The 14,553-nt window shown below is 46.1% G+C and overlaps 1 protein-coding gene across 1 annotated transcript; it reads right to left on the bottom strand.

The window, feature by feature from the left end:
• Positions 1 to 232: 232 nt before the first annotated feature.
• Positions 233 to 2,995, bottom strand: LOC125552189 (serine/arginine-rich splicing factor SR45a-like). The gene is made up of 6 exons (XM_048715666.1): positions 2,819 to 2,995; positions 2,027 to 2,058; positions 1,788 to 1,899; positions 1,542 to 1,691; positions 1,132 to 1,195; positions 233 to 1,006 (listed from the first exon to the last, which is right to left on the bottom strand). Exons 2-6 carry the CDS (start codon positions 2,056 to 2,058, stop codon positions 444 to 446), a joined length of 921 nt encoding a protein of 306 aa, XP_048571623.1. The 5' UTR covers positions 2,819 to 2,995; the 3' UTR covers positions 233 to 443.
• Between the last annotated feature and the right edge of the window lie 11,558 nt (positions 2,996 to 14,553).

Below are 14,553 nucleotides of genomic sequence, written 5' to 3' on the forward strand. Positions count from 1 at the left end.
ACAGTTTTACCATTTCTACTTTTTTTAGTTCCTACGAGTGCTAAGTTACCCAACGCTGAAGAAAACACAGTGCGGCTGCAAGATAACCAGAACACCAGAGCAGATCAGCAGAACATACTCCCTCCGTCACGTAATACAAGAGCATATAGCATGGGTACTCCCTCTGTCACATAATATAACATCATATAGCATGGGACAGAGGGAGTACAAAACTATCCGTTAGCCAAATCCATGATGTAAACTGCCAACCAGACTGAAAACAGACACAGAAGTATCCAGTACAGCATATAGCATACATATGGCATGCAAGTCCAGAACCATGACGAAATACAGCTGCTTCACTAGGTGCACGATCATACCATCCACACTGTTTACAAACATGCAAAGTAACTAAAATTCCAACATCACAACGGAAATACGGTGGCCTGGCGCTTCGTAAAACATCAGGTGCTTGCTGAGGTTGAGCGCTCCCTGGAGACGGACCTCGAGCATGAACTGCGGCTGTGAGCATAGCTTTCTCTGGAACGCCTCTTCCCAGGTGACCTGCTGCGCGATGCCTTGCTTCCGGCGCGTCCTTTCCGCGGAGAACAGCTCCTTGATTCTTCTGACGCCGGGGAGCAGCTGCGGGAGTAGCTCCTGCGTGGCGATATGCTGCGAGAGTAGCTCCGTCTTCTGCTCCTTGGAGAATAGCGCCTGCTGTAGTATGCTGAAACAGAACGGTCGTGGGAGCGCGACCTCCGCCTACTGTAACGGTATGGAGATCTTGAACGGTGGCGGTGACCATGGTGGGGTGAGTAAGACATGCGCCTGTCGTACGGTGAGTAGGACCTTCGCCTGTCGTAGGGAGACTCCGACCTGTCGGAAGGAGTGTATGATCTACGCCTGTCACGACGAGAGTATGATCGTCCTCTGCGATAAGGAGAATAAGAGCGTTCTCGCTCAGGCGAGTAGCGTGAGCTGTAACGGTCTCTCCTAACAGGTGACCTGCTTCGGGAATACCTCCTTCCTGGTATCACCATATAATCAAATGTCAACAATCAGATGTTATATGAGGTGTCAGCGGTGCACACTTTCCAGCACACAATTCATGGTACTAAGGTATCGAAGATAAATCATGACACAATAACTTACCACGCGATGATTTGGCGCCCAGATACCTTCCCGGTGTTGGGGTTCGACCTCGTCTTCGCTTTGCCTGTGGTGGAGAAGGGGCTCAAAATCAGTACTTGTGTTTTATGTCAAAAGCAAGACCGAATAAATTATTGGGGATCTGAAGAACATAAATGGTAAGGAAAAACAATAATGGTGGGCGTACGACCCTTTGGTTGAGGTAGCATTGTTTCGATCTTAGGTTGTGTATCTTTTGAATTGATGCCAAACAGCTGCGGGCATCAACCTGCTGCTGTCAACAAAATCTTCAAACAAGAAGAACATTCAAATATTTAGCTTGGAAGGCTAATCTGTACATAATAATTCCACTCCATATAGAAGGAGAAGGAGAATGGACAAATATCAGAGAGTTAACATTCTTTTGGCAATACCTTCTCAACAGTAATGACACGACCTTCCAGCACTGAACGGTCGAGATATTTGATGCAGCGTTCTGCCTCCTTAAGAGTAGCCATGGTGACAAACCCAAATCCACGTGATTCCCTTGTCCATGGATCAAGTACTATACTTGCATCAATCACCTGTGGCACAGCCAGCAAGATAAATAAGTGGAATTGTTAGCAATCTTCTCATATGCGTACACTATTTTCCTCAGCAAACATTTCCATAAAGATTACCTCTCCCTCTGTAGAGAAATGCTTCTCCAGATCTTGATCAGTTAGACGAGATGATAAACCAGTCACGAAGAGATTGTTCCCAGGGTTCTCAACATCACTCGAGTCCACACTCCTAACACATTACATGGATATCACTATCAATTACTCCCTAAAATTAGAGCCAGAAATGCCTAGACTCCAAAACATAGAACATGGACACAAACATAATATTAGCATTTCTGACGATAAATGTTATTTACCTTGAACGACTCCTGTACCTCGAATACGACATCTGCAAAACAGACAGGCAAACGAATCAATACCCACCAGAGGACTCGTATAGAAAACTCTCAGATAAGTAGCACGTAACTACATTTCCAAATGTATCATGGCTTCGCAACATACTACCGCATAGCGCCAATAGATCATACAAATATCTAACCTGACCATAGAAGCTCCGATCACTGCGACAGCTTGATTTCAAGCATGCAACAATCCACCATCAGTTTACACTTTACAGCGTCGAAGACATGTGGTCATAAATTGTTGCGTGTGCAAAAGCTTGGGGACCTAATTACATAGCTACAACCTTGTTTCGTGTTCAGTTCAGCCAGTTCAGTGTTAGAGACTGTCTGTTCCCGGAACAGTTTCCTTCCCAGCAATTCAACGTTCGCATACACGTTACGCGGGTTCAGTAAATCTGTTTCCCCCATCGCGTTAGATACAATCGCAGTCCAGATGAAACCACTACGCACAGAACACGAATTGGGGAAACATGACCGCTACAACCTAGGAATTCTCGGTTTAATTTGCTTCATGTCATATAGATCTAGCGCGTTTGCGAATCAGAGTTGAGGATCAATCAGCCCCCGAACCCTGACGCACGTTTTTCTACTGGCAAGTGTGGGTCTCATGGGTCTCTACTATGTGCAAAACTATCACCGAATCAAACAGAGCAGAGGGCAGGATGAATCCGCAGCGCCATTTTCACATCCGAAGTATAGTACTGTATCATGCTACCGACGGAACAGGAGAAGAACCCGAGAGAATACCTTTGCTTCGTCGCCGCTGCGACTGCGACCCTGGCCTCCGAAGCCTCTCGAGTCTCTGTCTTTCGCTTCGCCTCTGCGTCTGTCTATCAGTTGCGACCTGCGACACCGCCTCTGATTTCCCGCTGGATCGCGCACGCGCGTGTGAATAAATAGATAGGACCTGCGGGAAGGTTCTGGAGGGAGCCGGACGCGAGACTTTCTCAAATCCAGTTGAATCAGCCGAGCGAACGCACCGCACGGCACTACCTTCCGCTTCAACACTTGGCATCTCTCTGAGCCATCAGTTTCCCCCTTTTCCCACCTTTTTTCTGCCGGCTTTTTTAAAATGGTCGTAAATTTAGGAAGCGTGTGGCAAAACTTTCAAAGGGCTGCGTTGCGATTTTAATCTTGGCACTCATGTGGCAAAAAAAAATCATCCACCAGTCACAGCGCGCCTGCTTAAAGTTATAAGCTCGTTGCTTCCAAAAAGAAATTTCTATTTTTTCCAAATTATTAATGGCAGAGGCCTAATGGGTCGAATCGACCCAAATAGCAGAGGCATTAAATAACGCACCTGAGCGAACAAAGACAAAATCACTAGTTAAAGAATACTCATTGCAAAGGTTATCCCATCATCAAAGGCGCTTACAAGTGACACATGTGAGTCACTTGTTGCAACCCATATGTTTTTTTTTGCCATAGATTCATTTATTCAAAACATTTTATCTTTTGAACCGTGCGTCTAAATCCTGAACCGTCTTCATCGTTGGATTTCTTGCGTTGAGATCTGCAAAACTACATCTCATGTTAATAGGTTTCGATAGACTTTTCTTCACAAAAACAAAAAAGGCAAAAGGAAGAAAAAACAAAACATGAATACAAAAGAAATGAAAACCCAAAAAACCCGATCCGCGTAAAAAATGGAATACAAAAAACCCGAAAGAAAGAACTCGAAGTCCGGAAGAACGGTTGCGGTTTTCCAACCTTTTTAAAGTACAAACCATGATTTTCCTTTTTATCGAAGAAGCACAAGTGTACTTCTTGCGGAAGTAAAACTCTGCTTTCATGAGAAGTAAATTTGTAATTCTCATGGAGGCACATCACAACTTTTTTTTCAGCTTTGCTTCTTGTGGAAGCACATATTTTCTTTTTTCAAGAAGTATAGTTGTGCTTCTCATGGAAGCACATTTTTTCCGAGAAGCACAACGAGCTTCTCTCGGAAGCAAATGTGTGCTTCTCGTGGAAGCATATTTTTTTCCTGAGAAGCACAGCTTTGAAAATGGGTCTCTCCCCCCTTCCCCCTTCCCCTTCCCCTTCCTCGGGCGACGAGAACAGAGTGAGACAAAATCCCCAATCTGCTCACCCCCTCCACCTACCCCGCATTAGTTCGAGCTCTCCCCACCCCAGCCTCCACCTACCAACTCTCATGGCGGGGGCGCACCGTCATGGGTTGCGGATCCGTCGACTTGCACCGACAACTCGAGTTGCGGAGCCACGGGCGCTCCCACTTCCAGGAGAGGCTCCACCACTTCAGACCGACCCCAACTCGCCGGAGGCTCGACGGGAAATGCGTCGGGTGGTGTTGGAGCGCTTCCCCAATCGGGAGGAGTGGGGAGACATCCACCTCGACATCCTTCGCTACACGAACTTCGCCGAGCACACGCGCTTTCATCGGCAATGACAGCCGCGTGGATGTGGAGCTCCTCTTCTGGGCGATTCAGGAGGCCGAATCACAGGATCCAATACAGTCGGCGAAGTGGGCATACTTCAAGACGGCGAATCCGTCGCGGCTCAACATCAGGCCGCCATCGGTGGAGGGGATTGCCAGCATTCCGCCGGAATTCCTTCCGCCGGGGGTGCAACTGCCCCGCCACCGCCAGTGAAGGAACTGATGCCCCTGTCCATCCTACATCAGTGTCACACCATCGACCCCCCTCCCTGGCCGGGTGAGGAAGGTATGCATTCGATCCGCCTGTCCTCCTCATTTCGCTCTCGTTTGTTGGATTTGCGTTCGCGGAGGATTCATTCGAAAATTGGGAAGAAGAGTTCGGCTATTCGTTTGGTTGATTCGGATAAATCTAGGGTTTCCCCCAATGCGTTGATTGATTCTACTGAATCTGTTGCCGTTTCTGCGGCATCTAAGCATGTGATTAATTCGAATTTTGGCGATAGCCCGTTGAACAACGAGATGATGATAAGCCAAAAGCCGTCCTCTCTGCCCAACCAGGTCGTGACGGGTCCCAGTTTCAGTATACGTGACCCTGGTAGGAAAACACATTCTCAGTTTACGCGTTCACGTGGAAAGGGTGACCTAGAAACTATAGAAGAGCACTTTGGCCAGCTCTGGCTCATTCATTCCCCTCCTCTCCACCGCCTACCTCCACCACCACCACCCCCTCGAACTGCCCCTCCTTCCTCTGGGTTCACTTGCCGGATCCAGAAGGACCTGATCGCTTCTCGCTCATTCACAGCCGCTGATTGCCACCCTGCCCCCTGCCGCATCTTTGATCCAATCCCAAGAACCATCAAGGTTTCAAGGGAGTGTTTGGGCCCCGGATCCCTCTCTTTTGCAGCCACTGTGAAGCGAGGATTGGTGATGTCTAATCGTCGGAATGCTGGTGCGGGATCTGGCGCAGGTGGTCCTTCGAAGGCTGCCACATAGAGAGCCAGCTCGCAGGGAGGGAGGAGGCAGCCATCTGCCCCGACCTCTAAGGATCTGGCGCCTGCACCAAAGCCTACCAAATCCAAAACCTCTACTGTTGCCTCTTCCTAGGTACAATCTTCTCAGTCTGTGGAGGTGGAGATGGAGCAAGTTTTAGATCCTAGGTACAAGGACATGATTTGCTTCAACTGTAGAGGTCCAGGGCATTATGTTGGAAATTGTATCAAGCCGAAAACATGTTTTATCTGTCAGTAGAATCACAATGTGAACAACTGTGCTGCCTGGACTAGGGTTCATCCAACTGTTGCCTTCTTGGCAGTGGAGCAAATGGACTTGGTTTCTACCATGTAGATGTTCATGTGGCCAATGAATCCAAGTGGTTGAATTTCCAAAATTGTGTTGTAGTTAATATTCTTAAAGGTGAAGTGGACAAAGAGATGTTGTTGGGTCTTTTGACTGCTACTTTCTGTAAGACTAGATAGTGGCCTTGGCAAATTGGAGGCTTATCCAGCAAGACATTCCTGGTGAGGTTTCCTCCATGGAAGAAAGTTGAAGATCTTATAGAAATGCCTGCTTTTTTCCTGCCCCAGGATGTGTTTGTTACACTAACTAAGTGGAAAGGGGCGTGTGAACCTTTTGGGGAACTGTAACAGCCTGGATTTTTGCCCTTTTCTTTTTTCCTTTGATTTTCTTGGATTTCCTGTTTTGTTTTGCTTTTCCGTGGCTATGTGGTTCTGAAACTTGGGAAGATCATGTCTTCCTAGGTTTTATAGTGGCTTGTCACCCTCTTCATCATCCCAAGATCATGTCATTTCCATCCTTGACCTAACCCAAAATTCTTTTGTTGGCAATATTCCTTTTCTGATAAAGGAATAACCCTTAAAACCCTAGGTTGTGAAGAAACCTATATTTTTGGCACTCCTAAAATTCCCAAATAATTCTCATAAATTTTTTGGGTCCTATCTTTCTCAAATATGGCAAAATATTTCATTTCCATGTTCAAAAATAATCCTCCAATAATTCATTTCCTATTATGTCCTAAATGGCACATTGTGAAGCAAGTGCTATTTATCTTTTCTAAATTCCACCCACACTTCTTGGACAACTTTTCCTGTCCATATCATTGGCACATGCCAAAATTCAACTCAATTTGCCTAGTAAATATTCCTGAGCAATTTTTCAAAGTTCTTATCTGAGGGAAGTGATTGTGATGGAAGTACAAGCTAGACATATCCAAATGAGTTGAAATTTTGCAAGGACCTTTATATGATCAAATAATGACTCTCGACCAAATATGAGCTCATGTAACTCATCTATGTGAGCCGAGCTCCAAATCTTAGTTTCTGGTCAGATTTTTAGTTTGTGAAGCAACTATATTTTATATTGCTTCAATTGAGCTGAAACTTTACCAGGACATGCTTCTATCTATATAAACTCCCTCCACCAAGTTTTACCTCAATTGGTTAATCCAATTGCCCTGTTTAAATTTTTCCAAGTTTCGGTCCAGAATGAAGCTTTGTGAAGCAAGTGCAACTCTGGTATTCCCAAATGGCATGAAACTTTTACAGAAGCTTAATATGATCATATAACCCCTCTCTGCCAAATTTCAGCTCATGAAAATCAAGTATATGAGTGCATCATCCAAATCCCCAATTCTGGCCAGTATTGCACTTTCTACAGCAACCCTCATCTAAGCTCCTCCTATTAGTCTGATTTTTGGTTATCAGCATCACCTTAGTATGTGATCATCATAAGACAAACTAGTTACCACGTTACCAAGCTGGTTTAACCACAAAAAGTTACAAACACCTTCTTACTGATTATTTTTGGAGCTAAGTGCAAATCTCTTATTTTCCTCTGGACCGTTTATTTCTTCAGTTGGACTAAGGGAACCAAGTTCAATCTACTGGACATTGTTGGCCACGCCAAAGAGCGCCGCTTGCGCCAGTGCGCGTGGTGATCACGCTTGCTTCATGGCTGCAGGCGTGCTCTGGCTTGTTTCGGCCACTATGCTCGTCTCCTCCCTCCTCGTATCGACCTCAAACCTTGTCCACGAGCTCGCCCATGCTCGACTGCGTCGCCCTGCATCGCTGCCTCGTCGTGGTTCGCCGTTAATGCGCCGCTAGAACAGTGCCCGTGCCATGCCCTGCCCCTGACCTTCATTAGAGCACTGCTCAAGCTCGCTTGTGAGCTCTAGAGCCTTCCCCTCGGCTATATAAGGAGTGCCCGAGTCCCTCTTCACCTCACCAGCCTCTCCCCAAGCCTCCTCACCCACCAGAGTCCTCGGCCCTCTCCTCTTTTCGCCAGAGCTCGCCTCGGCCGCCGCGGTTCCTCCTTGGTCCCGGCTAGCTGGAGCCTCATCCTCTCCTCCGGTGTTGTCCACTAGCTTCCTAGCATCCTTGCGCATCGCCCCAACCCCTTTCCCCTTGCCTAAGAGCCCCGGGGCCGCGTCTCCCAAGTCCGGCCGCCGCCTCCACCGTTCGGCCATCTCGTCGTCCCGGCCATCCGGTGCTCCTCTCTCCCTCCTGTCGCCACCATAGTCTCCCCCTCGTCCCCGCGAGTCGCCCCGCCCACTCTCCCTAGCCTCCTCGTCGCCGGAGTGCTCCCCCTCCAAGTAAAAGGCCGCCGGAGCCCGTTCCCGTTCCTCCATTACCACGGTCGCTCCGCTCCTCCCCGGCGCCCCCTCTGCCTGGGGATGGGTGTGTCGCGGTCCCACAATCCCGCCTGTGGTCTCCGCACGGCCTGAGGTCGCCTGAGACGGCCGCCACGTCGCCGGCAGCGCGGCCCCTCCCCAGCATTTCTGTCCTGCACGGGGGAGCAGCGGGAGGAAGAAGACGAGCGTGGCTCGGCCCTCCCCTGCGCGCGGGACCCCCTCGTCAGCCACCCTGAAGCCGGCCCCGCTTCTGCCATGTCACGTAAGTGACAACGTATTTTCCAAGAAATACGTTTCCATATACTGAAGGCGTATTTCCATTTTCAGGAAAGCATATTTTCCTCCACTGCGGCCCATAAGGCGTTTTCTCCTTTCTGAAATCGTATTTCTGATTTTGCGCCTCTACCTTATCCACTCAAGGACCCGTTGGTCATAAAATTTTCAGATTGGTCCTTCTTCTTCCACACCTCATAACTCCGCAACCGTAACTCCGATTGAGGTGAAACCAACGCTCACTTCTTCGTATCGTCGAGCTCTATCTTTTGGTAACATTTTCACTAGGTGCTTTCACAGTGAAAATGACCATTTTGCCCTTGCCTCTAATCAGCCCCCTCCGAGAACGTACCGTCCGACGTTTCGTTCCGCGGCTTCACCGCACTTCTTCCTGGAGTCTCCGTCACCCCAGGCAAGCCACAATACCCACTTGCATGATAGTCATGCAGTAGCCATGGTTTTCAACTTGAATATTTATTAAATGCTTGCTTGCTTAAAAGATGGTTATAGTTGTTTCGGTAATGCTTATGCATTCATGCTTACTTTCTTGCTATGTTATTATGCACCTGGTTGTCATGCCCTGCTAGTTGTTAGTATTCCTTTCATATGCTTATGCTTGCTAGTAGTACATGCTGATGTTGGTAATGGTTTTCGGTGCATGACTGTCGTTTGCCCCGAGTACTGTTGTTATGCATGTTCCATTTCATCCAGTTGGTTAAATGCTTGCATGATGGCATTGTTGATATGTTATTGCATGATCTTTATTGTTGATGCTAGTGGTCATGTTATGCTATGAGTAGTGTTGTACTGGTAATATGCATGCTCTTCATTATGCCATGCTCAGTTGGATATGATTCATTGTTGATATGGTGGCTAGTTATGTTACACCCGTGCTTATGTTGATACCATGTTCATGCATTGTAATTGTAGCATGTTATTTTATCATGGCTCAACATATTTGCATTCAAGTTTAACCGGATTCAATTGAATTTGAACACCCGTTGGCTGAGTCATGGTACCACCATATCGAACTGACTAGTGCAACCACGCTTACCTTTATGGGAAGGTCCTAACTGGGTCTATTTGTCGTGCCTCTCGCCGGTGCCTCCAACTAGGGAAGGTTATGGGCGTGCGGTACCCTAGCCCGGTAAGCAGACATAACCTTGTGTGCCTGTTGTTGTTATTATTATGGATCCGGTCCCCGTGAGGGACGTTTCGCCACGACGGTGGTCGTTGTGTCTTTGGTAGACACGGGGCCACCCAGGACTAGCCTAGTTAGGAGTGGGTCGGAGTGGCCGGGAGAGTGTCATGGCAATAGATCGGTTTTGTCGGAACGCCGTTGGTCCACCTGAATGGGAGTTCGAGGCCATGGGTTCCGTAGTGTGGGTACAGTGTACTAACCTCTGCAGAGTGTATATTAAATCTATCGATAGCCGCGCCCGTGGATAAGGGCCCAGTTCGTGTCGGTCACACTGTGAGTCAATACTCAATAGTAATAATAACAGTGTGCTAGATAACAACCCCGGTTCGAGGATGAGATAAGTTGGTTGTGATCGCCGGAAGGATCACTATTTGAGACCAAGTGTTGGTCATGGTTGTGATCGCCGGAATGATCACCGTGGTATCGAGAATACCAAGTTGTTGGATATTTGTGATGTTGTGCGAGAATCGTGGGTAAAGATAAAGCTCCTTGTGGTCATTTGATGATCACTAAGGTATTGTTTATACCAAGCTTGATTTGATCCTGAGATGATCGTGTAATGTCCGAAGTTGGTGAATGATGCATGTGATGGTTACGAGGTAACCCGAACAGAATAAATGGTGCATGTAGTGTCATCATGTTGCATGCTAGTATCCTCAGATTTATATGTTCATGCCATGATCATATTGTTCTAGCAATATTATGTTCATGTTGTTTATGCCTTGTTATCCTGATGATCTCATGATAATTCCTGCTTAACCTATAATTGTCATGCTGTTGTTTGTCTTGAATGCTTCTGGTTATTGTGAGCTTGCAAGTACATTCAATGTACTGACCTGCGTGTCATGCCAGTTTGCAGGTCGTGCCTGGATTGCTTGCTTGTTTGGTGTTGTTCCTGTGTTCACGAGTTAGGACAGACGTTCCAGCCAGAGTCCGTGCGGATTGGAGTCCATCATCGCCGTTCGTTGTTCCGCTGCCAGTAGTTGTTCCGCTGCTTCGAGTTGTTATGCTGCTTGTATAGAGCAACCGTGGTTGGCGTAATGTCGTCGTGCCGATGTTATTCATTGTAATATCAGAACCCTTGTATTCATACCCGTGTTGTAATAGAGAGCTGGTTTGTTCTATACTAAGTAGTGTCGTATTCCAGAAGACTTCACCTTGATCTCTGGGCTGGAATATGGGGCATTCCGGTTTTCTCTGAGCCGGGGTGCCACAGGCTTGGTATTAGAGCAGGTCTGGCTGTAGAGCGTCCTAGTCCGCTGGAACGTTAGAAAATGGTAGTATAGGGTTTGGTTGTTACCCTTGCTTGCTGCATTTGATTGTTGCATTTGTTTGCTGCATATAGTCATATTTCGGTTACCATTAACCCTTGTTTTATGCGTAGATGGCGGTCAACTTCCATGAGTTCAGTGCTCTTCCCTTAGCTCCCGGTGCTGTTCCTATTGAGTTCAGTCCCACTCTTGCACCTCTCAGCTTTGCCACCCTCCTTGTCGACATGTGGCATAGTATTTATTCCCTCGGAGATCCACCTCATTATCAAGTATTCCAGTTTTCTGCTGGAGGAAGAATTCGGGAATACGTTGCTCATGTTCATCTGTCAGCCCCGATTCCTGTCGGTAAGCGCACCTACAGTTTCCACGGTGGTTACGGTGCTACTCCTGAGCGTGCCGTTCAGCTTGCCGCAATGGCAAGAGTCACCGGTCTTCGTCATCAAGAGAGCATGGTGCAAGAGAACCGTGCTTATTAATATTATCCCACCATCGTCGAGAATCCTAGGCGAATCTAATTTCCATCCGCCAACCCTCAAGATGACCCGGCTATCCTCGCCATGTCTCGTTACATGACGGCCGAGTGTCTTCTTATTTCTGAGTTAGTCCGAGACGCCATTCGAGCCAGGAGATTGCTTGGTGTCGCTTTACCTTAGTCGCCGCCAGCTTCTCCAACTCCTCCACCTCGTCCATCCGGAGTTTCAGAGTCAGCGGTTCCACTCGTTACTCCCTTAGCTTCCTCGTCAGTTTGCGAGCATTTGCTCAAGCGTAGGATGTAATCCTTTGTGTAGTGTTTGTGCATCTGCTGTAGCATCATGCTTGTGTGTGCCCGTGTGGAGCATCTTTGTAGCTTTTTTGTTGTGTGCTTTGTTGCAATAAATCGTTTTCTCGTGCTTCTTTGTTTTGAATCCTCGGTGTTACCCCCTTATGGAAATTACTCCTCAACCGACACCGGATCAGAAGAAGCTGTAAGCAGTACAAATATACAACAAATTCAGTTAAAAGCAATGAGATTTTCAGCCAACATCATTATATTGCAGACATCCGTCCGGATACAAATTGTATTCAGATCAGACTATCAGTGACGAGTACCTGTTAGAGATACACTTTATCGCATCAATGATTAAATCAACAAGAAAACAAAATTAGGTCAACAGTGCATTCCAAGTCAAAGGTATGGGCTATGCACAATGAATTCAGTAAGGACAGTCAGACAATTCTTGTCATATAAGTAATCAGCTATCGGTCTGACAAAAAATATATATGTCATTCCATTCACCAAGAAAATCAGTCCCGTCCTTCTCCACAATTTATTGACGAAGTGTACAAAGATAAGGTTCCTAGTCTGCATCGGTAAGGTATGAATGGATTCCCATGCAAGATATTCAGTCTTCTCGATAAAATACTACAAAAACTTCTGGCATAAGGTATCGAGTCTTCCCTAGCAAAGTCTTTAAGTGGGGAAGCTTATGAGGTACGATACCCCGTTTTTTCTCAAGAAGATATCCATCGAAGGCTTCGAGCGCAAGCCACCCAGTCTTCCTCAGCACGATATCCCGATGGCTTCCAACACAATCTGCCCAATCTTCTTCTGTACGATGCTGGTACACGGCATTAAATTATGAATTGTCAGCATATGACAGTATTTCCAAGTGGTAGATCTGCGACAATTTGGTCTGAAACAAAAATCAGTCAGAACAAAGGTATGCCTCGAGAATCAGATATTTGTTCATTAAAGGAGTATGCTGCCACATCGAGGCAAGTCTCTCGCACAAGGAAGAATTCACGGTACACATCCGACAACCTCACCGGTTATCCAAGAAACTAAAACCAGTGGGTGATGCCACAATCAACGAGTCTTGAAGGAAAGACAACATTGAGACAATAATCTTGGCAGTGATTATCAAGATCAATCCCGCATATCCAACCATATGATGTTATTAACCCTGTCACTGTCCGGCATAATCCCCAATAGTATTGAGATATGTATAACCACACGTGAGCCAGATAAATATACTGAGGCTCAAAACAGGAACCAGACCAAGGTATGATTGCCAGATATTGTACGTAACAGTATTCAGGGCCGCAAAAATAATCAAGGATATATATAAGGCCCCGCTCTTTTAGTTGAGGATCCAGATGAAGAAAGTAATAATGAAAGAGCAAGACCAACAATACATGTATGTCGGTTATTATGTGAAAAACGTGGATGCCCAAGTCCGTCTTATTCCACGACAAACCTAAGCAAAGATCCACCTAAGAGGTATACTCCATTGTGGTAAGGACCTCATAGCGAGGCAACCAGCTCAGTCCACAGTATGTCAGCATTGAATACCCGAGTCTGTCCGGTCAGACTCATGGACAACTCAATATATTGGCCTCAGCACCCGCGATGGAGCATCGCATAGACTGTTATTCCCAGGGAGATACTGGCAAAAATGAAGAATCAGTGTGAAAACATATACTTTGAGGATAACAACAATTAAAAGAATAGCCTGTGTGGATGGGATTCTTTGCCAAGATCACCGCCAGTCAAGTCTGCAAATCTTATCATCAGGAGATGGTGCATTTTTCTATCAAACACGACAAGTGACAGTCAAACCTTTGGTACAACTTGGATACTCAAGACTGTGAAGCCAATCAAGATAATTTAGAAACTCCTGTCAGATGTCAGAATCCGTTAGCAAAACAGGTATGATCCACATAACTGTTTTGGAACCAAAAGGCATGTCTATATTCGAGGGATCCGATGCCTGAATAGAAGAGATTCGTTGTTCCACAGGAAGATATGTTCCCCAACTCCATGGAATATTCTCGGTACACGATACGAGAATAGCATTTCCAGCAAGGATCAATATCAAGAATGACAAGTATGTCCGTATAAATAATATTTCGGATGCCAGCTCAGTCAACAGATATGAAAGAAAATTTAAGTCAGTATAAACATGAACATATGAGGTACGTCCTGTCAGGATGTCAGATACGGCGAAGCAAACCACCCTAGATCAAGACAGTCAGTCAGATCCAATCCAGTGGAAATATTATGAATAAAAGAAACCTGAGTTGGAAACGGTTTCTTCAAGTCAGAAATATTACTTAACCCTGAGCAACCAAATCTTGAGGACGAGATTTATTTAAGGGGGGAAGGTTTGTAACAGCCTGGATTTTTGCCCTTTTCTTTTTTCCTTTGATTTTCTTGGATTTCCTGTTTTGTTTTGCTTTTCCGTGGCTATGTGGTTCTGAAACTTGGGAAGATCATGTCTTCCTAGGTTTTGTAGTGGCTTGTCACCCTCTTCATCATCCCAAGATCATGTCATTTCCATCCTTGACCTAACCCAAAATTCTTTTGTTGGGAATATTCCTTTTCTGATAAAGGAATAACCCTTAAAACCCTAGGTTGTGAAGAAACCTATATTTCTGGCACTCCTAAAATTCCCAAATAATTCTCATAAATTGTTTGGGTCCTATATTGCTCAAATATGGCAAAATATTTCATTGCCATGTCCAAAAATAATCCTCCAATAATTCATTTCCTATTATGTCCTAAATGGCACATTGTGAAGCAAGTGCTATTTATCTTTTCCCAATTCCACCCACACTTCTTGGACAACTTTTCCTGTCCATATCATTGGCACATGCCAAAATGCAATTCAATTTGCCTAGTAAATATTCCTGAGCAATTTTTCAAAGTTCTTGTCC

This window comes from Triticum urartu, chromosome 4, assembly GCF_003073215.2.
Source record: "Triticum urartu cultivar G1812 chromosome 4, Tu2.1, whole genome shotgun sequence".
Classification (NCBI taxonomy): Eukaryota; Viridiplantae; Streptophyta; class Magnoliopsida; order Poales; family Poaceae; genus Triticum; species Triticum urartu.

Bases quoted from the DNA above. Each gene is read 5' to 3' on its own strand.
- LOC125552189 (XM_048715666.1), bottom strand. From the start codon at position 2,058: ATGTCGTATTCGAGGTACAGGAGTCGTTCAAG. The intron at 1,900-2,026 runs GTAAATAACATT...GTAATGTGTTAG, and splicing joins AGGTACAGGAGTCGTTCAAG to GAGTGTGGACTCGAGTGATG. The intron at 1,196-1,541 runs GTATTGCCAAAA...TCTCCACCACAG, and splicing joins GTGTCATTACTGTTGAGAAG to GCAAAGCGAAGACGAGGTCG.